This window comes from Schistocerca nitens, chromosome 3 (assembly GCF_023898315.1).
Source record: "Schistocerca nitens isolate TAMUIC-IGC-003100 chromosome 3, iqSchNite1.1, whole genome shotgun sequence".
Classification (NCBI taxonomy): domain Eukaryota; kingdom Metazoa; phylum Arthropoda; class Insecta; order Orthoptera; family Acrididae; genus Schistocerca; species Schistocerca nitens.
The window spans coordinates 763,779,935-763,803,904 of NC_064616.1; the positions used below are offsets into that span (position 1 = coordinate 763,779,935).

The window sequence follows — 23,970 nt, forward strand, 5'->3', positions numbered from 1 at the left end:
CAAATGCCTCTAAGCACTATGGGACTTAACATCTGAGGTCATCAGTCCCCTAGACTTAGAACTACTTAAACCTAACTAACCTAAGGACATCACACACATCAATCCCTGAGGCAGGATTCGAAACTGCGACCGTAGAGGCAGCGCGGTTCCGAACTGAAGCGCCTAGAACCGCTCGGCCACAGCGACCGGGGTTTTGAAATAAAATTTTACTTAATTTTCTAGTCAGAGAAAATGTTTTACAATCTATTGCACAACATCTTAAAAGGTATCTCTTTATCTTCATATGTAATCACTGTTTTTAAATCTGAAATAAGGAAAAAGTGAGGAAAGCCAGGAAATACTGGCGACTAAAATCTGTACACCTTCCATTAACTTTTAACCCATTACTTACCTTAACGCATTCTGTAAAATTTTACATACGTTTCACATACATACGTTTTTCATATTAGGTGCAATGCGCTGCCACCTACTGCAAGGTACTCCGTAGGGTCGTAATGTGTAATAGGCAGACATCTATCCAGACCATCACACAGGAATTCCAAACTGGATCAGGATCCACTGTAAGTACTATGACAGCTAGGCAGGTGGTGAGAAAACGTAGATTTCATGGTCGAGCGGCGGCTCATAGCCACACATCACCTCAGTAAATGCCAAACGACGCCTCACTTGGTGTAAGGAGCTTATACATTGGATGACTGAACAGTGGAAAAACGTTGTGTGGAGTGACGAATCACGGTACACAATGTGGCGATCCGATGGCAGGGTGTGGGTATGGCGAATGCCTGGTGAACGTCAGCTGCCAGCGTGTGTAGTGCCAACAGTAAAAGTTGGAGGCGGTGGTGTTACGGTGTGGTCGTGTTTTTCATGGAGGGGGCTTGCACCCCTTTTTGTTTCGTGTGGCACTATCACAGCACAGGCCTACATTGATGTTTTAAGCACCTTCTTGCTCCCCACTGTTGAAGAGCAATTCGGGGATGGCGATTAAATCTTTCAACACGATCGAGCACGTGTTCATAACGCACGGCCAGCGGCGGAGTGGTTACACGACAATAACATCCCTGTAATGGACTGGCCTGCACAGAGTCCTGATCTGACTCCTATAGAACGCCTTTAGGATGTTTTGGAACGCCAACTTCGTGCCAGGCCTCACCGTCCGACATCGACACCTCTCCTCAGTGCATCACTCCGTGAAGAATGGGCTGCCATTTCCCAAGAAACCTTCCAACATCTGATTGGACGTATGCCTGCCGGAGTGGAAGCTGTCATCAAGGCTAAGGGTGAGCCAACAGCATACTGAATTCCAGCATTACCGATAGAGGGCTCCACGAACTTGTAAGTCATTTTCAGCCAGGTGTCCGGATACTTTTGATCACATTATGTAGCTATGCGGCCATAATGGCCCAGCGAGTACGGCACTAGACTCCGGCCTTGGCGGTCCCTGTTTCAATTCCAAATAGGGGTGGGGGACTTTTCCTCTTTCCAGAGCCTCTAGGGCGGCCCCAGGCCCGCTCTGCTTGCTATCAAATGAGTATCGTGGCCACTGCGCTGAGCGCGCCAGCTGTTTCCTACTAGTGTCGCGGCGAATCAGGCCAATAGCCCGGTCACAGGCTTGCGCCACAGACTTTTCTTAGTGGCTACAACGCTCACTCTGGAAGAGGAACTTGCCTCAGGTTAAGTAATTGGATCTTTGAATTCTGAATGACCTCTGCCTCCAATATAATAAAGTAGTTACCCTCACAGGCGGGGATTGCGCTATTCAATGTGTTGATATATTAAGCTGCTAATTCACAGGTATCAATACAGAACTGAGAAAATAACGGGAAAGTTGCCATTTCAGTGCACTTTCTGAAGCAGCACTAAGACCAAATTTCATTTTTATATCTCTTTTGCGATTACTATGCATTTTCGTTATCTATTCTGTTTTTGAACATGATCCTGAATTACTCGAACTGCTTGGTCATATTTCGAGGACATAATCACTTATCATGGCAACACTTATTTGTCATGGCAATATTTAGCCAGCTTACTGTAGTAATCCTTACCGTGTCAAAATTTATCTGAAGTGGAAATGCTTAATTTCTCTGGGAATATGATTTTAAGTTGAAATACAGGAGCCTATACTGTAATAAGGAAATATGTTTCAATTTTGACAAATGCCTTTCAAGGCGTTATTTTAAATATATTGTACTGTTTACCAAATTCTGACGCCGTCATGCTGTCAACAAGAAGCTATAAGCAAAGTAAAGCTCAACGTTCTGGACCTGAGGGGTCAATCAGTACGAACCGACCGTCGTTCCATCGTCTGCCAGTGCCATCATTGGATGCAATGTGGAAGGGCATTGGGTCAGCACACATTCTCCTGGCCGTAGTCGGCTTTCTTGATCTAGGAGCAGATACTTCTCAATCAAGTAGCTCCTCACTTGGCATCATGATGCTGAGTGCACCCCGTTCAAGTCCTCCCACCAAGGAAACAACCCTGCCTGTTCCAGAAGTCGAACCTGGATCCTTTGTATAGTAGTCAGACACGCAGACCACTGAGTTATGGAGAACGGCGCTCCAATAATAATAATAATAATAATAATAATAGCAAAAATTATGACAGCAATAATAATATATGATTTTATCACGCCTCACCTGAATATGGGGCAACGGCCTTGCCGCAGTGGATACACCGGTTCCCGTGAGATCACCGAAGTTAAGCGCTGTCGGACGTGGTCAGCACTTGGATGGGTGACCATCCAGGCAGCCATGCGCTGTTGCCATTCTTCGGTGTGCACTCAGCCTCGTGATGCCAATTGAGGAGCTACTCGACCGAATAGTAGCGGCTTCGGTCAAGAATAGCACCATAACGACCGGGAGAGCGGTGTGCTGACCCCACGCCCCTCCTATCCGCATCCTCCACGGAGGATGACACGGCAGTCGGATGGTCCCGGTAGGCCACTCGTGGCCTGAAGACGGACTGCTCACCTGAATATGAGCCAGAACTTACTCTAAACTGTTAACCGGAATAAATATTTTTCCTTAACTGACTAGTTGCATCTAGTTGCAGCTGCAGTTGATAGTATAAATAAGAAACACTAGGTAACCAGTCTCTCCATCTTCAAGTAGACCAGTCATCTCGAAATATCTCCAGCCCTGTGCATCTTCGTTGTGTACTCTCCAAGAGAGCTCTGTATTTAACCTTTGCATGAGATTTGAATTAGTAAAGATTAAACGCCGAGCTCTCGAGGAAACTACACAATGAAGATGCGGATGGCCCTACATACACTCCTGGAAATGGAAAAAAGAACACATTGACACCGGTGTGTCAGACCCACCATACTTGCTCCGGACACTGCGAGAGGGCTGTACAAGCAATGATCACACGCACGGCACAGCGGACACACCAGGAACCGCGGTGTTGGCCGTCGAATGGCGCTAGCTGCGCAGCATTTGTGCACCGCCGCCGTCAGTGTCAGCCAGTTTGCCGTGGCATACGGAGCTCCATCGCAGTCTTTAACACTGGTAGCATGCCGCGACAGCGTGGACGTGAACCGTATGTGCAGTTGACGGACTTTGAGCGAGGGCGTATAGTGGGCATGCGGGAGGCCGGGTGGACGTACCGCCGAATTGCTCAACACGTGGGGCGTGACGTCTCCACAGTACATCGATGTTGTCGCCAGTGGTCGGCGGAAGGTGCACGTGCCCGTCGACCTGGGACCGGACCGCAGCGACGCACGGATGCACGCCAAGACCGTAGGATCCTACGCAGTGCCGTAGGGGACCGCACCGCCACTTCCCAGCAAATTAGCGACACTGTTGCTCCTGGGGTATCGGCGAGGACCATTCGCAACCGTCTCCATGAAGCTGGGCTACGGTCCCGCACACCGTTAGGCCGTCTTCCGCTCACGCCCCAACATCGTGCAGCCCGCCTCCAGTGGTGTCGCGACAGGCGTGAATGGAGGGACGAATGGAGACGGGTCGTCTTCAGCGATGAGAGTCGCCTCTGCCTTGGTGCCAATGATGGTCGTATGCGTGTTTGGCGCCGTGCAGGTGAGCGCCACAATCAGGACTGCATACGACCGAGGCACACAGGGCCAACACCCGGCATCATGGTGTGGGGAGCGATCTCCTACACTGGCCGTACACCACTGGTGATCGTCGAGGGGACACTGAATAGTGCACGGTACATCCAAACCGTCATCGAACCCATCGTTCTACCATTCCTAGACCGGCAAGAGAACTTGCTGTTCCAACAGGACAATGCACGTCCGCATGTATCCCGTGCCACCCAACGTGCTCTAGAAGGTGTAAGTCAACTACCCTGGCCAGCAAGATCTCCGGATCTGTCCCCCAATGAGCATGTTTGGGACTGGATGAAGCGTCGTCTCACGCGGTCTGCACGTCCAGCACGAACGCTGGTCCAACTGAGGCGCCAGGTGGAAATGGCATGGCAAGCCGTTCCACAGGACTACATCCAGCATCTCTACGATCGTCTCCATGGGAGAGTAGCAGCCTGCATTGCTGCGAAAGGTGGATATACACTGTACTAGTGCCGACATTGTGCATGCTCTGTTGCCTGTGTCTATGTGCCTGTGGTTCTGTCAGTGTGATCATGTGATGTATCTGACCCCAGTAATGTGTCAATAAAGTTTCCCCTTCCTGGGACAATGAATTCACGGTGTTCTTTTTTTAATTTCCAGGAGTGTATTTCGACATTGTTATTTTTCCCGCGTGCAGTGCACCAGACCTAAACAGTGGAAATACAACCTGATATTCAAGCAAAACGTCCGAAACGCGTCATAAATAAAAAAAGCCTTAAAACTACAAGAGAGGTTACGTTGTGTTTTAATTTATATTTTAAACTGTTATGGGAACAGCCTAACAAATTTATTTGTGTGTAAAACAGTCTGCAGTACTATATATTCCTGTAAACCAGGTGGGCATGTTAGGATTATGAAAATAAGTGCTGCATACAACTTGATGTGGATGTTTTTGTTCCGTGCAGGACTGTTCGCGTACTCGCACCTGGACTTCGAGGCGGACCGTGACACAGGTCCCGAGGGCGACCCGTCGCTCGCCGAGATGGCGTTAGCCGCGCTGCAGCTACTGCGCCGCAGCCCCGCCGGATTCTTCCTCTTCATAGAAGGTCAGCCCCGCACAGCATTCGATTCAGTCTTATCCTCAATGAAACATAATTAGTATACCATGTTTTGGATCAAATAACCCGAAAATTAAGCTTAAATTAGTTGGCTGGATCTCAGTTTTAAGATGCATCTACATCTACACCTCGAAACTTGACAACTTCTAGATATTATGTTTTACGTGTTTACTACTCGCGAGCAACCTTTGCTATCATATCTGCGCCCACTGATCGATTTTCCGTATACTCCCTGCTGCTTCTGCAATACAAGTTCATCTCGGCTAAGATCGTTGCGACCATAGCGAGCCCAGTTAGAGGGCATTAAGGGCGCTGTCCCGTCCGCATAGCTTACGAGTTTCGTGCGGAACAAAGGCTTCTTCTTCCTTCTGTTCCATTTGAGCTGTTTTGGAGTGCTTTTGCTTGTGCGTATTATATGGTACGCTAATGAGCGTAGTTGCATTGAATGAAACTCAGAAAGAAGGAGAGCGATATATGAAAGCAGCCTATGGTTTATATTCATGAAGGAATACACAGAATTGTATAAAACATTTCTTCATGTATCCAAGCTGGAAAACGAGGTATAGTTACTAAAGAAGAATGAACAAGAAAGTGGTATTAGTTGCTACGGTTAATATTGTTACATGCAATATTTGTTCGTGGTCGAGTTTAGCAAGTCATTATTTTTTTCACCAAAGAGCTTTTTGCTCCTTTTATTTTTCACGGCTATCCTGGAGAGCAGGTCTTTGTATGATAGTGGCATGTGTACCACGTGGCTCATGTAATATTAACCTTATCGCTTCTATGTAAAATACTTGTACTCTTTCGAATTTATCAATCACAAGTCAAAATAGGATCACATTTCATTGTTTAAATATCGCACACTTCATTAGCTTAATTAAATTAAATATACTTTTCGTGATGGTGACAGTACGTAACCAAGAAGTCTTGCCGGGTAATAAGAACTAAGGTTCGATTGCAAGCACTTCAAAGGACTCCTATTGCTTTAATAACTTATTTTGAGATTACAGAAGGTAAGTCTATCTCAAAGTACCAGACCATCTGTTGTTTCGCCGTACTGATGCAATGTTTCGTGGAAATGTTGTGATGCCATATACGAACAGACAAACAGTCACGTTTTAGAAGCCATAATTGAACCCACGATTATAATACACTTCTTTCTTACTTGTAGTAATTTGGATAATGCTTATTGGATCCAAGGTTAGATTCAGTGATAAGAAATTTGTGCAGTTATAGTAAGCCATTTCTGATGTCTAAGAATATCCGTTGTGTTGAGTATATGTATATGTATCGAACAATATCTGAAGAGCAGTCAGATTGCTTAATAATATTACCTGTTCGGGGTTTATTCACATTGTAAACTGAGCATCTTTAATCAGGGCAATTTTATGTAGAACTTATCGACCGCTATATGTATCTAAACAAACATTTACAAACAGCGTACAATTTATGCGCTCCAAGCCACCTAATGGCGACTCGCATTCGAGAGGACGACAGTTCAAATCTACGTTGGGCCATCCTGATTTAGGTTTTCCGTGATTTCCTTAAATCTCTTAAGGCAAATGCCGGACGTGTTCCCCCGAAAGGTCACGGCCGCTTTCCTTTCCATCCTTCCCTATTCCGACCTTGTGTTGCGTCTCTAATCACCTCGTTGTCAGCGGGACATTAAACAATAATCTCCTCCTCGTCCTCTCCTCCTCCATCGGACGGTGTGTTGTGTACCACTGTCAATTAACCCCTCCCCGCCTCTTTGCTGTGCCAATAGCGAATGGTTCGCAGGAAGAACGATTGCTAATCCTCCGTGTGAGCTCGAAACACTTTAACTTTACCTTCATAGTCTTTTCGCGAGATATACGTGAGAAGGAGCAATACATTGACTGACAATTCTAGATGTGTATAATGTCATATTTTTTTAAGCAAACTGCACTGCGATGCAGAACGCCTCTCTTGACACTGAAGATGGTCGAGCATCTCCGTGAACCTCTAGTGAACCGTGCTATTTTTCTGTCAATCTTCTCTATTTCCTCTATCAGTTCCATCTGGCACGGATCCCAGACGGACGAACAACAGTCAGGTATTGGTCGAACGATGGTTTTGTAAGCTAAATCTTTTGTAGATGGACTACACTTCGCCGGCCGGAGTGGCCGAACGGCTCTAGGCGCTTCAGTCTGGAGCCGCGCGACAGCTACGGTCGCAGTTTCGAATCCTGCCTCATCATGGATGTGTGTGATGTCCTTATGTTAGTTAGGTTTAAGTAGTTCTAAGTTCTGGGGGACTCATGACCTCAGCTGTTAAGTCCCATAGTGCTCAGAGTCATTTGAACTATTTTGACTACACTTCCCGAGCATTCTTCCAATGAATCTTAATCTGGCACCTACGTATTTGTGATTAGTTTTATGTGGTCCTTCCACTTCAAATCCCTCCGCACGATTGCTCCTAGATATTTTATAGATGAGACTGTTTCCACTGACTGGTCTGAAATTGTGAAGTTATACAATAATGGGTCTTTTTGCTTATTTATGCACAATTCGTTACATTGGTTTTTGTCGAGGGTTAACTGTCTGTCGCTGAATCAAGCGTCGATTCTCTGCGGGTCTTCCTGCATTTCACTACAATTTTCTAATTTCGTGACTTCTTTGATCACAACGGCATTATTCGCAAAAAGCCTTCACTAACTTACGACGTTTACAGGGGTTGGACGAAAATATGGAAACAACAAAAACACAACACATTGCTATGCCTAATACAGTGTAATAAAACCGTTGGCATCCAAAACAACTTCCAGTAGTCGCAGAATGGATACGGTTTTCAAGGGAATCTTTTACCATTCTTCCTGCAAAATGGTAGTAAATTAAAGTGGTGATGATGGAGGTGGATAGCGATCATGCTTCCTTCTCTCCAAAGTAGATCACAAATGATCAATAAAATCAATAAAATTGAGATCTGGTGACTGTGGTCACCAGGAGAGATGCGACAGTTCATCCTCGTGCTCACAAAACCAATCCTGCACGATACCAGCTGTATCAACAGGGGATCTCTCGTCTTGGAACTCAGAACCACCATTGGGGAACGAACATTGTACCATGGTATGCACGTGATCAGTTAAAATCATCATATAGTTCTTGGCAGTTATGTGTCCTTGCAGAAGAACCTTGGGCCCCTTGGAATACCAAGATATGGCCGCCCAAATCGTCACTGAACCCCCTCCATGTTTCACTCCTTGGACGTAAACTCGGCAGGAAGTTGGAAACAGCGTGCAGCAAGCCTCATCCGATCAAACGACCGTTGTTCCATAGTCCAGGTTTTATGGCTTCGGCACCACGTTTTTCCTATTACCGGCGTTAGCATCACTGACGAGTGGTTTTGGAGTTCCAGCTCCCCCTGTAATTCCCTGCTCATGGAGCTCCGTTTGTGCTGTTTTGGTGCTGACATGGTTTGCGAGAGCAACATTCAGTTCTGCCTATGACTTCTGCAACTGTAGTCTTCTTATCTTTTTTCCACAATCCTCATCAATGTCCGTCTGCCATGAAGATTCAACACTTACTTAGAGTTGTGACTTAACGGATAATTTTTTCCGCTCTCCTTATATCGGGTATAAATCTTCAGCTACCTTGGTTGCGGAAGCACCAACCTTACTAGCACCAACAATTTGCCGACGTTCGACTACACTGAGCTCCGACATAACGCATTCGCAACAAGAGGAGAACATCGTTCGGGCGACGACGAACACTTGCAACACGTTGAGGATATTGCAAAGGTGCCTTTCGTGGTAAGATACAACAGTGCAAAGTACAGGCTTGGCTAGCATCTGCATTTCTCGCTGTGTTTCTATAGTTTTGTTCACACTCTGTATATGTACTGTGGCAATTAATAGTCCCGTAACACCCCCGCGCGGTACGCCCGAAGTTACTTTTACATCTCTCGGATGTGAATGACATGCTGTGCCTTGTTTGCTAGAAACTCTTCAATAGCCGGCCGCGGTGGTCTCGCGGTTCTAGGCGCGCAGTCCGGAACCGTGCGACTGCTACGGTCGCAGGTTCGAATCCTGCCTCGGGCATGGATGTTTGTGATGTCCTTAGGTTAGTTAGGTTTAAGTAGTTCTAAGTTCTAGGGGACTTATGACCACAGCAGTTGAGTCCCATAGTGCTCAGAGCCATTTGAACCATTTTTTTAAACTCTTCAATACTATCACAGTGATGGTCTGAAATCTGTACTGTCTTTACTGGGCAGCTGTGCGGAACATTATTGAAAGCCTTCTGAAAGTAAAGGAACACGGTAAACACCTGGGCGCCGGTATCGACTGTCTTATGGGTTTCTTTATTGTGGGACCTGCAGCATATATTACGTCACAGTAGGACATTATGAAGAGAATATACCAGTATGCTGCTAGATATTTTATTTTGGTATATATGCTTATTTCGGCTTTATTACATTCATCAGTACATGTCCCGACGTTGTAGATGCAGATGTAAATTTGGAGTAAACCATTGTTGCTGTCTGTAGTTGTTGGTTATAATATTACCTTCAGCAACGCATTATGTCTATTCAATAATTTGCTACTGTACGTGTATTGCAATACGTTTTTTTACTATCTGATAGTTGTAGAAATTCGACGTTGACAGCAAGTTGTTTACTCAAAGATACACTAAAGAGGCAAAGAAACTGATACACCTGCTCAAATGACTCTGAGCACTATGCGACTTAACTTCTGAGGTCATCAGTCGCCTAGAACTTAGAACTACTTAAACCTAACTGACCTAAGGACATCACACACATCCATGCCCGAGGCAGGATTCGAACCTGCGACCGTAGCGGACGCTCGGTTCCAGACTCACGCGATGCGTAAGGCTTTGTAACGTGTAGTCATCAAGGGCACACGAGTGGGCCTTCGACTCCGAAAGCCCATACCGATGATGTTTCGTTGAATGATTCGCACGCGAACACTTCTTGATGGCCCAGGATTGAAATCTGCAGCTATTTGCGGAAAGGTTGCACTTCTGTCACGTTGAACGATTCTCTTCGTTGGTCCCGTTCTTGCAGAATCTTTTCCCGGCCGCAGCGATGTCGGAGATTTGATGTTTTACCGTGTTCCTGGTGTCCACGGCACATTCGTGAAATGGTCGTACGGGAAAATCCCAATTTATCGCTAGCTCGGGAATGCTGTGTGCCATCGCTCGTGCGCCGACTATGACACCACGTTGAAACGAACTTAAATCTTGATAACCTGCCATAGTGGCAGCAGTAACCGATCCAACATCTGCGCCAGATACTTGATGTCTTATATAGGCGTTGCCGACCGCAGCGCTGTACTCTACTTGTTTACATATCTCCGTATTTGAATAGCATGCCCATACCAGTTTTTTGGCCCTTCAGTGTATTTGTCTTTGTGTAAATACATGCATACTTACTTAAGGCGAGATATAATGCAGAGCGCTTGCAAGAAAAAAGTGGTTTGCTGCGTCGTGCAATTCCTAGCTAGTTTAAATACACTCCTGGAAATGGAAAAAAGAACACATTGACACCGGTGTGTCAGACCCACCATACTTGCTCCGGACACTGCGAGAGGGCTGTACAAGCAATGATCACACGCACGGCACAACGGACACACCAGGAACCGCGGTGTTGGCCGTCGAATGGCGCTAGCTGCGCAGCATTTGTGCACCGCCGCCGTCAGTGTCAGCCAGTTTGCCGTGGCATACGGAGCTCCATCGCAGTCTTTAACACTGGTAGCATGCCGCGACAGCGTGGACGTGAACCGTATGTGCAGTTGACGGACTTTGAGCGAGGGCGTATAGTGGGCATGCGGGAGGCCGGGTGGACGTACCGCCGAATTGCTCAACACGTGGGGCGTGACGTCTCCACAGTACATCGATGTTGTCGCCAGTGGTCGGCGGAAGGTGCACGTGCCCGTCGACCTGGGACCGGACCGCAGCGACGCACGGATGCACGCCAAGACCGTAGGATCCTACGCAGTGCCGTAGGGGACCGCACCGCCACTTCCCAGCAAATTAGGGACACTGTTGCTCCTGGGGTATCGGCGAGGACCATTCGCAACCGTCTCCATGAAGCTGGGCTACGGTCCCGCACACCGTTAGGCCGTCTTCCGCTCACGCCCCAACATCGTGCAGCCCGCCTCCAATGGTGTCGCAACAGGCGTGAATGGAGGGACGAATGGAGACGTGTCGTCTTCAGCGATGAGAGTCGCTTCTGCCTTGGTGCCAATGATGGTCGTATGCGTGTTTGGCGCCGTGCAGGTGAGCGCCACAATCAGGACTGCATACGACCGAGGCACACAGGGCCAACACCCGGCATCATGGTGTGGGGAGCGATCTCCTACACTAGCCGTACACCACTGGTGATCGTCGAGGGGACACTGAATAGTGCACGGTACATCCAAACCGTCATCGAACCCATCGTTCTACCATTCCTAGACCGGCAAGGGAACTTGCTGTTCCAACAGGACAATGCACGTCCGCATGTATCCCATGCCACCCAACGTGCTCTAGAAGGTGTAAGTCAACTACCCTGGCCAGCAAGATCTCCGGATCTGTCCCCCATTGAGCATGTTTGGGACTGAATGAAGCGTCGTCTCACGCGGTCTGCACGTCCAGCACGAACGCTGGTCCAACTGAGGCGCCAGGTGGAAATGGCATGGCAAGCCGTTCCACAGGACTACATCCAGCATCTCTACGATCGTCTCCATGGGAGAATAGCAGCCTGCATTGCTGCGAAAGGTGGATATACACTGTACTAGTGCCGACATTGTGCATGCTCTGTTGCCTGTGTCTATGTGCCTGTGGTTCTGTCAGTGTGATCATGTGATGTATCTGACCCCAGGAATGTGTCAATAAAGTTTCCCCTTCCTGGGACAATGAATTCACGGTGTTCTTATTTCAATTTCCAGGAGTGTATTTTGTTGTGGCTACGTCTATCATGAGTGTATTCCTTAACTTATTTTCTGTCAAATATTTTAATGAAACATCAAGAATAGATGTGCCTGCCCATGTTATAGCAATATAGCTCTAGGTGCGTTCGCTTATGCTAAGGACTAGATGAAACGTTGGATTCTTCAAGGGGTGAGCGTGCCTTTGCGGCCTGTGCCTGTACTAGCCGCAGCTGGCGAGCTACGTACGGCCAGCCAAGCTGGACGGCTAACGGGCTGGCCGGCCGGCGACAGCTTTGTGCCGAGGCGAGACAGAGGCGAGTGAGCAGGCAGTGGTGGGCCAACAGGCCAGCACGGCCGCAGCGCACGGCTCTGCCTCTGCCGCTCCTTTTGACATAAATATGTTTACTTCCTCTCCTGGCGTCAGTGTAAGAGCAGCAAGCGGAAATACACACGAGATCGTCTGTTGCAATGGCTCACTGGGAGAGATCAGATCGAGATAAGAGTTGTGGCTTATAATGGTCGCCTAGCTGTAGATATTGCCATAATCGCACTATTTCACTCCCATTTACGGAGCTTGTTAGCACTTGATGTTAGGTTGGCGCCATTAAAATTCAGTATGGTAATCGCTGCTGCTTGCTGGATCGCTGCTGTGTCTCGATGCTGATGCTGGCTCTAAATCTGGTTGTCTAGGGGTAAAAAGATGAGGTCCCGTGTTTTTGATGTGCTTTTGATGATAAATAATGAGCGAAACCAACAAATATTTAAACTTCAAATATTTATTACTCTGGCGGCCATCTTAATTCCACTGTCCACCAAAGTCAATGACACAACACAAAGTAGCACTTCTTTTACATGTTCTTTGCAATGTTTATCCACCTCGAACAATAACATACATGCACACTTTACCAAAGTGACATTCAAACGGCGCTCTCGACCCTTCTTGCTTCTTGTATTTATAACCTTGTCAAAGAACTACTAAAAAGAGATATAGTTTATAAGTCACATGTACATCTGTTATCGTAATTTGTGCAGAAAAGTTATTAATTTATATCGAATGACATAATTTAACAGGTTATTAAAATGACAGACAGATTTGTTGACTTGGCAGACTAATTCTTTGTTACAAAAAGGCCGTTTTTGAGAAGTTTGTCAACTGACTTCTCTAATTTACATAAATAAGTAAATAACATGAATTATTAAGAATTACATTGGTTTTCGTCTAAAATAGGAGTGTTTACGTGAATACTGAGTGAAAACGGTCCTAGTGAACAAATAGGATTCACTGGGTGATTTTTATTTAAGGAGATCCAAAATACGTCAGTTGGTCACTATTTTTTGTACTTCATACTAATTATTTAAGATGAACTTAGTGTTTTTACATGATGACATTTGCTGTATCAGTGATCAAGTGATATTAACTTTTGTGTGGGTCAGTTACACAGTATAATTTAATGGGTTGACTGTTTATGGAGACATGTTATGCAATCATTGTTAACATACACAATAACTTTTCTATAATCCTAAATACTCGTTAAACTGGTTTAATTTGGAGGGTATCGCATACTTCGGTAAAGTAAAGCCTTTAATAGGTTCCGTTACACGCTCCTATTGAAGAAGGTGGATGTTCCATCAGAGAAGCTGGCAGAAGGTATGGCGTACCACATACCACTGCAACGAGATGGTGGAATAACTATTGTTATGTGTGAATTCATAAGGGATCAAACTGCGGAGGTCATCGGTCCCTAGAATTACACACTACTTATGCTAAGAACAACACATGCCCGAGGGAGGACTCGAACCTCCGGCGGGAGGGGCCGCGCAAGCCGTGACATGAAGCCTCAAACGGCGCGGCCACTCCGCGTGACTGGTGGAAAAACTACCTCAAAACAGTCACTACCAATAGAGCTCCTGGCTCAGGCAGGAAGCGAGTGATCTCACAGCAGGAAGTCAGGGAGGTAGTGTCTAAGAGCAGAGAAAATCCCTTTCTGAATGCGAAGGAGTTGCGCTGGGAGACCAACTTCCCCGGCTCCAGTGACACGATTTGCCAAAGGCTGAGGGAAGCTGAACTGCACTCACGACGATCCTCTGTGAAATAAGAGCTCAGCGAAGACAATGCTCTATACCGGCTGGCATTTTCGGATCTCCATCTGAGTGCGTCTTGGAAAAAGGTCATTTTCACTGACGAGAAGGTGTTTTCCACCAGTAACGACGCTTCAAGCGTCGTTTACAAGCCGCAAGGGACTCGCCATCGACGCGGATATGTAACCACGACGAGAAGAAGTGAGTGGCTATCTGTTTCCTGCTGGGGATGGATTTCGGCAAGACGAGCAGGAATTCTTCACAGGATATAAGGAACTCTTGTCAGCGAGCAATACGCTCACGTATTGGAAAATGTGATGCTTCCGTCAGTACGAATACTGTACAGAGAAGGAGACTTCACATTGCAAAAGGACCATTCTCCCGTCTAGAAGTCTGCATCCGTTTAGCAACAGCTCGCTACGGTTGGCTTCAACGTCATGGGCTGGCCACCACGGGCTGATGATGTGAACCCTATGGAAAACATGTAAGCTGAAATCGCCTGAACTCTAACAGAGAAGTGGCCACCCAACTACAACTGATGCTCGTTGGGACTGCGGTCTTGAAGCCTGGGAGGAAGTTGCTTCCTCAGGCTGTTACGTCCGACCGCCTATAGATTCTATGCCAAGATGCATGATAGAAGTACAAAATAACATTGGATTCTAGATAAAGTATTTGAGTCCTTCACACGTTTTGTTTAGTTGTATTTTTCTTCATTTTTCTTCACTGAGATCCAGTGGAAAGTCGCGTGGCGACAGATAAAATAAAATTTTAGTTAGTTTTTCTTTGGGTTGCCTTTTTAATCGAAGTATTTTCTCACGAATATATAGTTTGTTAAATATTCTGTTTCTACACTAATGGGAATTAAAATTGCTACATCACGAAGATGACGTGCCACAGACGCGAAATTTAACCGACAGGAAGAAAATGCGGTGATATGTAAATGATCAGCTTTCCAGAGCATTCACACAAGGTTGGCGCCGCTGGCGACACCTACAACGTGCTGACATGAGGAGAGTTTCCAACCGATTTCTCATACACAAACAGCAAATGACCGGCGTTGCCTGGTGAAACGTTGTTGTGATGCCTCGTGTAACGAGGAGAAATGCGTACTATCACGTTACCAACTTTGATAAAGGTCTGATTGTAGCCTATCGCCATTGCGGTTCATCGTATCGCGACATTGCTGCTCGCGTTGGTCGAGATCCAATGACTGTTAGCAGAATATGCAACCGGTGGGTTCAGGAGGGTAATACAGAACGCCGTGCTGGATCCCAACGGTCTCGTATCACTAGCAGTCGACGTGACAGGCATCTTATCCGCATGGCTGTAACGGATCGTGCAGCCACGTCTCGATCCCTGAGTCAACAGATGGGGACGTTTGCAAGGCAACAACCATCTGCACGCACAGTTCGGCGACGTTTGCAGCAGCATGGACTGACAGCTCCGAGACTATGGCTGCGGTTGCCCTTGAAGCTGCATCACAGACAGGAGCGCCTGCGATGGTGTACTCAGCGACGAACCTGGGTGCACGAACGGTAAAACATCATTTTTTCGGATGAATCTAGGTCCTGTTTACAGCATCATGATGGTCGTATCCGTGTCTGGCGACATCGCGGTGAACGCATATTGAAAGCGTGTATTCGTCATCGCCATACTGGCGTATCACCCGGCGTGATGGTATGGGGTGCCATTAGTTACACGTCTCGGTAACCTCTTGTTCGCATTGACGGCACTTTGAACAGTAGACGTTACATTTCAGATGTGTTACGACCCGTGGCTCTACCCTTCATTCGCTCCCTGCGAAACCCTACATTTCAGCAGGATAATGCACTACTGTACGGGCCTTTCTGGATACAGAAAATGTTCGACTGCTGCCCTGGCCAGCACATTCTCCAGATCTCGCTGCAACTGAAAACGTCTGGTCAATGGTGGCCGATCAACTGGCTCGTCACAATACGCCAGTGACTACTCTTGATGAACTGTGGTATCGTGTTGAAGCTGCATGGGCAGCTGTACCTGTACACGCCATCCAAGTTCTGTTTAACCCAATGCCCTGGCGTATCAAGGCCGTTATTACGGCCAGAGGTGGTTGTTCTAGGTACTGATTTCTCAGGATCTATACACCTAAATTGCGTGAAAATGTAATCACTGTCAGTTCTAGTATAATATATTTGTCCAATGAATACCCGTTTATCATCTGCATTTCTTCTTGGTGTAGCAATTTTAATGGCCAGTAGTGTATATCATTTACACCCTCTCAACACACTCAGAAAGTAATCAGTTTAGACGGACGCTTTAAAAGTATTTTGTGTTATTTCAAATACATCTGTCTCCATTAATACACCCCCCGCCATCGAGAAATCGTGCAAACGATGTCGTCTTACATTTATTCATTGTTAATTTCTCCTCCATTCTCTCTCTCACTCTCTCTCACCTCGCTTATCTCAGTTGTCCTTCTACTCCATTCCCTCAAAACGTTACAAACAAAACTAGCGATTTCTATTGAAACTACAAGTTCGTGTTTAAATTATGCTTTCTTTACTGTCGTCTACCATTCCTCTCAAGACCTATGAAACCGTGTTCTTTTATGTCCCCTCTGCTATAATCTGTTCTCCTTTCTGAAACCGTTCTGCCCTAAGATAAAACGAACTATGACATACTTCTAAGTAAGGAATACTTTGCAAGCTTTTCACTCTTTTATCTTGCACTTCTGCACTCCTGTCCATTCCTAGATCTCTCCCTCCTTCCTCCTACTCCTCCCTCGACATTTGCATCCATATCTACATGAATACTCTGCAGTTCACAATTAAGAGGTTGGCAGGGGTTCTTTGAAGCACTGTCCCATTATTTCTCTACCGTTCCACTTTTTGAGAGTAATGAGCAACTAAACCTTATCGTGCGAGCACTGATGTCTCTTATCACAATGGTCATGTCTCTCCTACGTATGTCGGGGTAAACAAAATATCCTGGCATTCAGCGGAGAAGGTTGGCGAATGTAATTTAGTGAAAACACCTCACCGCAATGTAAAACGCCTACGACTCAGTGATTTCCACCCTATCTCGTTCATCATATCCGCGACACAATCTCTCCTATTTCGTGATAATACAAAACGAACTGCCTTATTTGAACTTTTTCGATGTCTTCCGTCTGTCCAGCTTCGTAGGAATTCCATACCACGCAGGAATACTCACTACGAACGGACAATTGTCACTTTATTTGATTTGTTACATCTTCTACGTATTCTACAAATGAAACGCAGTCTTTGGGTTTCCTTCCCCACCATATTTTCAATATGACGGTTCCAATTTAAGTTGTTTGTGGCCGTAGATCATAGATATTTAGTTCAATCGACAACCTTTAAATGTGACTGATTTATCGTGTAAGAGAACTGTAACGGAATTGTTGTGGTATTCATGTGGAGAACCCCACACATTTTATTGTTAGAGTCAGTTGTCACGTTTTTCACCGCAAATATAAATTTTTAAAATCATTTTACGATTGGCTTTGATCTTCTAAAGGGGTTTACTAGACGGCAGCATTACCTACTATAAATCTAAGAGAAATGTTCTGACTGTTTGCTAAATAGTTTATATATATTAGAAACTGCAGAAGGTCTACATCACTTTACTTGTGGAATCACACTCATCATGTCCGTTTCATTAGGAGACATCCCGTCAGTTATTGCGGACTTTGCCCTTTCAGACAGGTAATCGCGAATCCAGTCGTATAACTGAGACGATAGTCCACAGGAAAGCAATATGGTTGGAAGTCGGTTATGAGGAATGATATCAAAAGCCTTTTTGGAACTACACTCCTGGAAATGGAAAAAAGAACACATTGACACCGGTGTGTCAGACCCACCATACTTGCTCCGGTCACTGCGAGAGGGCTGTACAAGCAATGATCACACGCACGGCACAGCGGACACACCAGGAACCGCGGTGTTGGCCGTCGAATGGCGCTAGCTGCGCAGCATTTGTGCACCGCCGCCGTCAGTGTCAGCCAGTTTGCCGTGGCATACGGAGCTCCATCGCAGTCTTTAACACTAGTAGCATGCCGCGACAGCGTGGACGTGAACCGTATGTGCAGTTGACGGACTTTGAGCGAGGGCGTATAGTGGGCATGCGGGAGGCCGGGTGGACGTACCGCCGAATTGCTCAACACGTGGGGCGTGAGGTCTCCACAGTACATCGATGTTGTCGCCAGTGGTCGGCGGAAGGTGCACGTGCCCGTCGACCTGCGACCGGACCGCAGCGACGCACGGATGCACGCCAAGACCGTAGGATCCTACGCAGTGCCGTAGGGGACCGCACCGCCACTTCCCAGCAAATTAGGGACACTGTTGCTCCTGGGGTATCGGCGAGGACCATTCGCAACCGTCTCCATGAAGCTGGGCTACGGTCCCGCACACCGTTAGGCCGTCTTCCGCTCACGCCCCAACATCGTGCAGCCCGCCTCCAGTGGTGTCGCGACAGGCGTGAATGGAGGGACGAATGGAGACGTGTCGTCTTCAGCGATGAGAGTCGCTTCTGCCTTGGTGCCAATGATGGTCGTATGCGTGTTTGGCGCCGTGCAGGTGAGCGCCACAATCAGGACTGCATACGACCGAGGCACACAGGGCCAACACCCGGCATCATGGTGTGGGGAGCGATCTCCTACACTGGCCGTACACCACTGGTGATCGTCGAGGGGACACTGAATAGTGCACGGTACATCCAAACCGTCATCGAACCCATCGTTCTACCATTCCTAGACCGGCAAGGGAACTTGCTGTTCCAACAGGACAATGCACGTCCGCATGTATCCCGTGCCACCCAACGTGCTCTAGAAGGTGTAAGTCAACTACCCTGGCCAGCAAGATCTCCGGATCTGTCCCCCATTGAGCATGTTTGGGACTGGATGAAGCGTCGTCTCACGCGGTCTGCACGTCCAGCACGAACGCTGGTCCAACTGCGGCGCCAGGTGGAAATGGCATGGCAAGCCGTTCCACAGGACTACATCCAGCATCTCTACGATCGTCTCCATGGGAGAATAGCAGCCTGCATTGCTGCGAAAGGTGGATATACACTGTACTAGTGCCGACATTGTGCATGCTCTGTTGCCTGTGTCTATGTGCCTGTGGTTCTGTCAGTGTGATCATGTGATGTATCTGACCCCAGGAATGTGTCAATAAAGTTTCCCCTTCCTGGGACAATGAATTCACGGTGTTCTTATTTCAATTTCCAGGAGTGTATAAATACAGAATCAATGTGAGAGCCCCTGTACGAAGTGTGTCGTGCGAATAAAGTGCCAGCTGTGCCTCGCAAGTGTGGTGGTTTCCAAATCCGTGCTGGTTTGATGTCAATAGGTAATATATTTCGGAGCATTTCATAACGCTGGAACAAAATATTTCTTCACAGCGAGGGCTTAAGTCGATTTCAATCAATTGGATCTTTTTTGTATGTATTGGGGTGGTCTGTGCAACTTTCTATTCTTCTCCCTCACCGTAAATACTAGAATACTCCTTATGACGTCGTAGGAAAAGTAATTAAGCCGCTGCATCGATAATGCACAAGCTGCGCTCCTCAATCGTTAGCCCACTTAAGGAAAACATTGCCCGTAGAAACATAATCGCCCTGCTACGACTATGATAGGGTCATGACAACATAGTGGAAAAGTCTGGTGACGCTGTGATAGTTTTGTTACTTCCTGGAATGACAAAGGATTAGCTTGCAAGACTCACTTGATATATTCGTGGTATACCAATCAAAGATTCTGAATGAAGTCCACTTTGGTGTGTCATCGACTTATCAAATACGAGGGTTGGAACTTTAATAGTGGCTACTATTTATTTACAGCTCGTACAAAATAGATACGTGTTTCAACGTTTCACTGACCTCCAAAGTAGTCACCAGCATTGTGTATAACCCGTTGCCAGCGATGTGGAAGGCGTAGGATACTCTTAGCAGTGCCAGTTGTGTTGACAGTTCGAGCGGTGCAGTCTACTGCCCGACGAATTTGTAGCAGTTCTGAAGCGAATGCCGTGAAGTGTTTCTTTCAGTTTAGAAAGCGAGTTGAACTTACGAGGGCTTAAGTTATGGTAGTGCAGTAGGTGGTATAGCACTTAGCAGCCCCATCACTCAAACAAATCAGTAACAGCTTGCACTGTACGTGACTGAGCATTGTCCTGCAAAATGATGGTCAGGTCCTGCAGAAAGAGTCATCACTTCTGTCTCTAAGCTGATCGTAGGTTGTATTCTAAAAATGAACAGCATAGAGACAGAAGTGATGACACTTTCTGTAGGACTTGGCAATCATTTTGCAGGACAATGCTCAAGCACGTACAGTGCAAGCTGTTACTGATTTGTTTGATTGATGGGCTTGCTAAGTGCTATACCACCTACTGCACTCCACCGACTTAAGCCCTCGTGAGTTCAACTCGATTTCTAAACTGAAGGAAACACTTCACGGCATTCGCTTCAGAACTGCTACAAATTAGTCGGTCAATAGACCGCGCCGCTCGAACTGTCAATACAATTGGCACTGCTAAGAGTATCCTACGTCTTCCACATCGCTGGCAACGGTTTATACACAATGCTGGTGTCTACTTTGGAGGTCAGTGAAACTTTGAAACACGTATGGATTTTGTACGAGCTGTAAATAAATAGTTGCCTGTATTAAAGTTCCAGCCCTCGTATATGTTTACAGACACGGGAGATTACTTTCACGCAGCAACTGCAACTAATCTCACTGTCTGAACTGCGAAGTATTTGTATCAGCCATCACAAGAGCAATGAGGAGGTGACGAACGTCGCAGTTGGTCGCTTGCATCATGAAAATATCGACACACTGCAAAGAGTAAGAGGCAGTAGCTCTCAGTTCCAAACTTACACTAGAGTAACATTTTACATCCTCTGTGACAGAACTACAAACAACTCTAACAGACTCAGAACAACATCTTTAGACATTTTGCCATCGTAAGACGTCTCGCTACGTTCAGTAACCTGTAGATCTAGAGGTAAGAAACACTGAGGAACTGCTTCTGAAAATACACAAATCTGTTAATGAAATCGTACTCTGTTAACGGTGTTTCATTCAGCAGCTACTCTCGCAACCATATTTGGCCACATTGTCGTACTTACGTCTTAGTCCGGTAAAGCTACACGTGTATGACAAAAGACTTCACGTTGAATTAAGACAGCCATTCGTTGTATGGTATTTCGACGAGATACCAGTTGTACTAGCGTAGTACATATTAATAGCGTTTCCCGTTAGGTTATTGACCAAAATAGACTCAAATATGAGAGAAATTGCCAACAATATATTCCATCTCATTATGGAAAACTGTCTGATGATGCGCAGGAAGTTCAAATGGTTCAAATGGCTCTGAGCACTATGGGACTCAACTGCTGAGGTCATTAGTCCCCTAGAACTTAGAACTAGTTAAACCTAACTAACCTAAGGACATCACACACATCCGTGCCCGAGGCAGGATTCGAACCTGCGACCGTAGCGGTCTCGCGGTTCCAGACTGCAGCGCCTAGAACCGCACGGCCACCTCGGCCGGCCCCACGCATGTAGCGACTTGCTTATTCTGAGTTACGGAACTTTAAAAATGCAATTGCTAAAAAAAGCAAACAAGAATAAACAAACAAACAAAAACAACTAACTTCCTTGATGGCTGATCGATAAGGGCCGAGAAAGGTAAACACATGATGGTGGCCGGCCGGTGTGGCCGTGCGGTTAAAGGCGCTTCAGTCTGGAACCGCGAGACCGCTACGGTCGCAGGTTCAAATCCTGCCTCGGGCATGGATGTGTGTGATGTCCTTAGATTAGTTAGGTTTAATTAGTTCTAAGTTCTAGGCGACTGATGACCTCAGAAGTTAAGTCGCATAGTGCTCAGAGCCATTTGAACCATTTGAACATGATGGTGCCACATTACAAGAAGCGCGGGAGGCGTGTTTGCCAACCAAGCTCCTTGGTGCTGTCTTCCAGATCGCATTTGTTACTCTGTGACTGCAAGGCATCTCATTTGTTGGTAACAAATTTCAACTGCGAAGGACACATCCCTGTGAATTAGGTCGTAACACAAAGCACCTTCGCCGGCCGCGGTGGTCTATCGGTTCTAGGCGCTCACTCCGGAACCGTGCGACTGCTACGGTCGCAGGTTCGAATCCTGCCTCGGGCATGGATGTGTGTGATGTCCTTAGGTTAGTTAGGTTTAAGTAGTTCTAAGTTCTAGGGGACTGATGACCACAGATGTTAAGTCCCATAGTGCTCAGAGCCATTTGAACAAAGCACCTTCATTGTGCCACCAGATGTACATAGATAACACTAAATTTTGTTGACGTATATAGGCCATCGTTTGAGATAATTTTGTTATGGCTTATCCACTATTTTCTCCTTATAAAGTTACCGTACGTTACTTCTAATCATCTTCAGGCCGTACTGATTTAGGTTTATGGTGACTTCCTTAACTCTATTACGGCAAGTGCCTCCATTAATCCTTTTAAAGGGCAGAGACAACTTCCTTCCCATCCTTCCCAGTTCGAAATTCTACTTTGCGTCTAATCTCGTTTTCGATGAGACGTTGTACCATAATCCTCTTTCCTTTTTTTTAACCTCGATATAACTGCTGAAGGCAAGAAGGCAAGTGTCACACAAAGGTTAATTGGTCATCACAGTTGCCAGTTTTCAAATACACTGTCATACACCATGGTAGTAAATCACAGACACATCCTTCAGTTTATCTTCCTGAATGTGGTGATTAATTTATCTCAAAACGATTGTTCTTGAAACGATACAACTTGATTTTCTCGACAACACTCACTCCATACACAAACGGAACACAATGTCACAAATGTTAGGTTTTACTCAGTTTTAGACTCAGTTTTTAATGCATAACGACGCTCCCCGTAACGTCAAAAATGAGAAACATTCAAGTTCACATAGCACGAGCTATACTACAAACATGAACAAAATAAGACCATAGTTGAATACGCTTCTAGAAACATGACATACAAAATCGACACGGAGCTTGCTGAACCGTAGTATCATTTCATATGCAACATTCCATAATGTTATAGTTGCTAATTCGAGCGCAGAGAAGTCCGCTGGAGATCATAGGCTCTATGCCCGATGCTACGCGATCACTTGGGCGGACGCCGGTCTGTATCAAGCGACCGGTGGCTGATGGCACTGAAACTGGTATTATCACTACAGACACCCACGAGCCCTTTCACAAACATTTTTCTGCTAGATTTTTCTATTACTGGCTGGTTATAAAGTGAACGAAACGGTCTCTGACCTTCTGTCAGACTGATGCTCTTAGCAGACACATGGAATGTGGCTTAAAAAAAGAAAGGAAAAGGATGGGTTTTATATAACAGGTTTGCATTCGCACTGCATGACGTTGACTACTACACCACGAATAGGTTATTCACAACAATAGCTCAAGTGGAAGACAAAACTTCTCGTACCGTTTGCTGCGTACCCCATTATGACATAAACATGATGCTGACACACGTGAAATTGGGTGGTTGGTTGCACATTGCACAGAGGTTAGCTTGTAATGGCAAAGGTGGGGTTCGATTCTCGCTGGGAGTACCAATTTTTAACAGCCACAAACATAGCTTCTTCGCCTCCAGTAACGCTAAATAAAGAACGCAGGTCTGTGCCATGGTTTCAAATCAACCTTAAACATGTCCATTCGCTACTGACTGGAAAAGAGTTGGATTAGTTTTGGCAGACAGAGGGGGAAGTCGCTACTAGCAGAAACGCTGTCTATAATAAGGTTTCTTACACTATCATTGTTATTTCAGTTCACAAATCAATCAGTCCGCAAAAAATGGTTCAAATGGCTCTGAGCACTATGGGACTTAACTT

General features: G+C 46.3%; 1 protein-coding gene and 1 pseudogene across 1 annotated transcript in view; both read left to right on the top strand.

Annotated features, from left to right (window-relative positions):
• Positions 1 to 23,970, top strand: part of LOC126249419 (alkaline phosphatase, tissue-nonspecific isozyme-like) — a 592,519-nt gene that overhangs the window by 521,359 nt on the left and 47,190 nt on the right. The window contains exon 5 of the mRNA XM_049951072.1: positions 4,988 to 5,128. Coding sequence (XP_049807029.1) covers positions 4,988 to 5,128 — 141 coding nt within the window. The remainder of the gene's footprint in view (positions 1 to 4,987; positions 5,129 to 23,970) is intronic.
• Positions 2,645 to 2,762, top strand: LOC126250173 (5S ribosomal RNA; annotated as a pseudogene).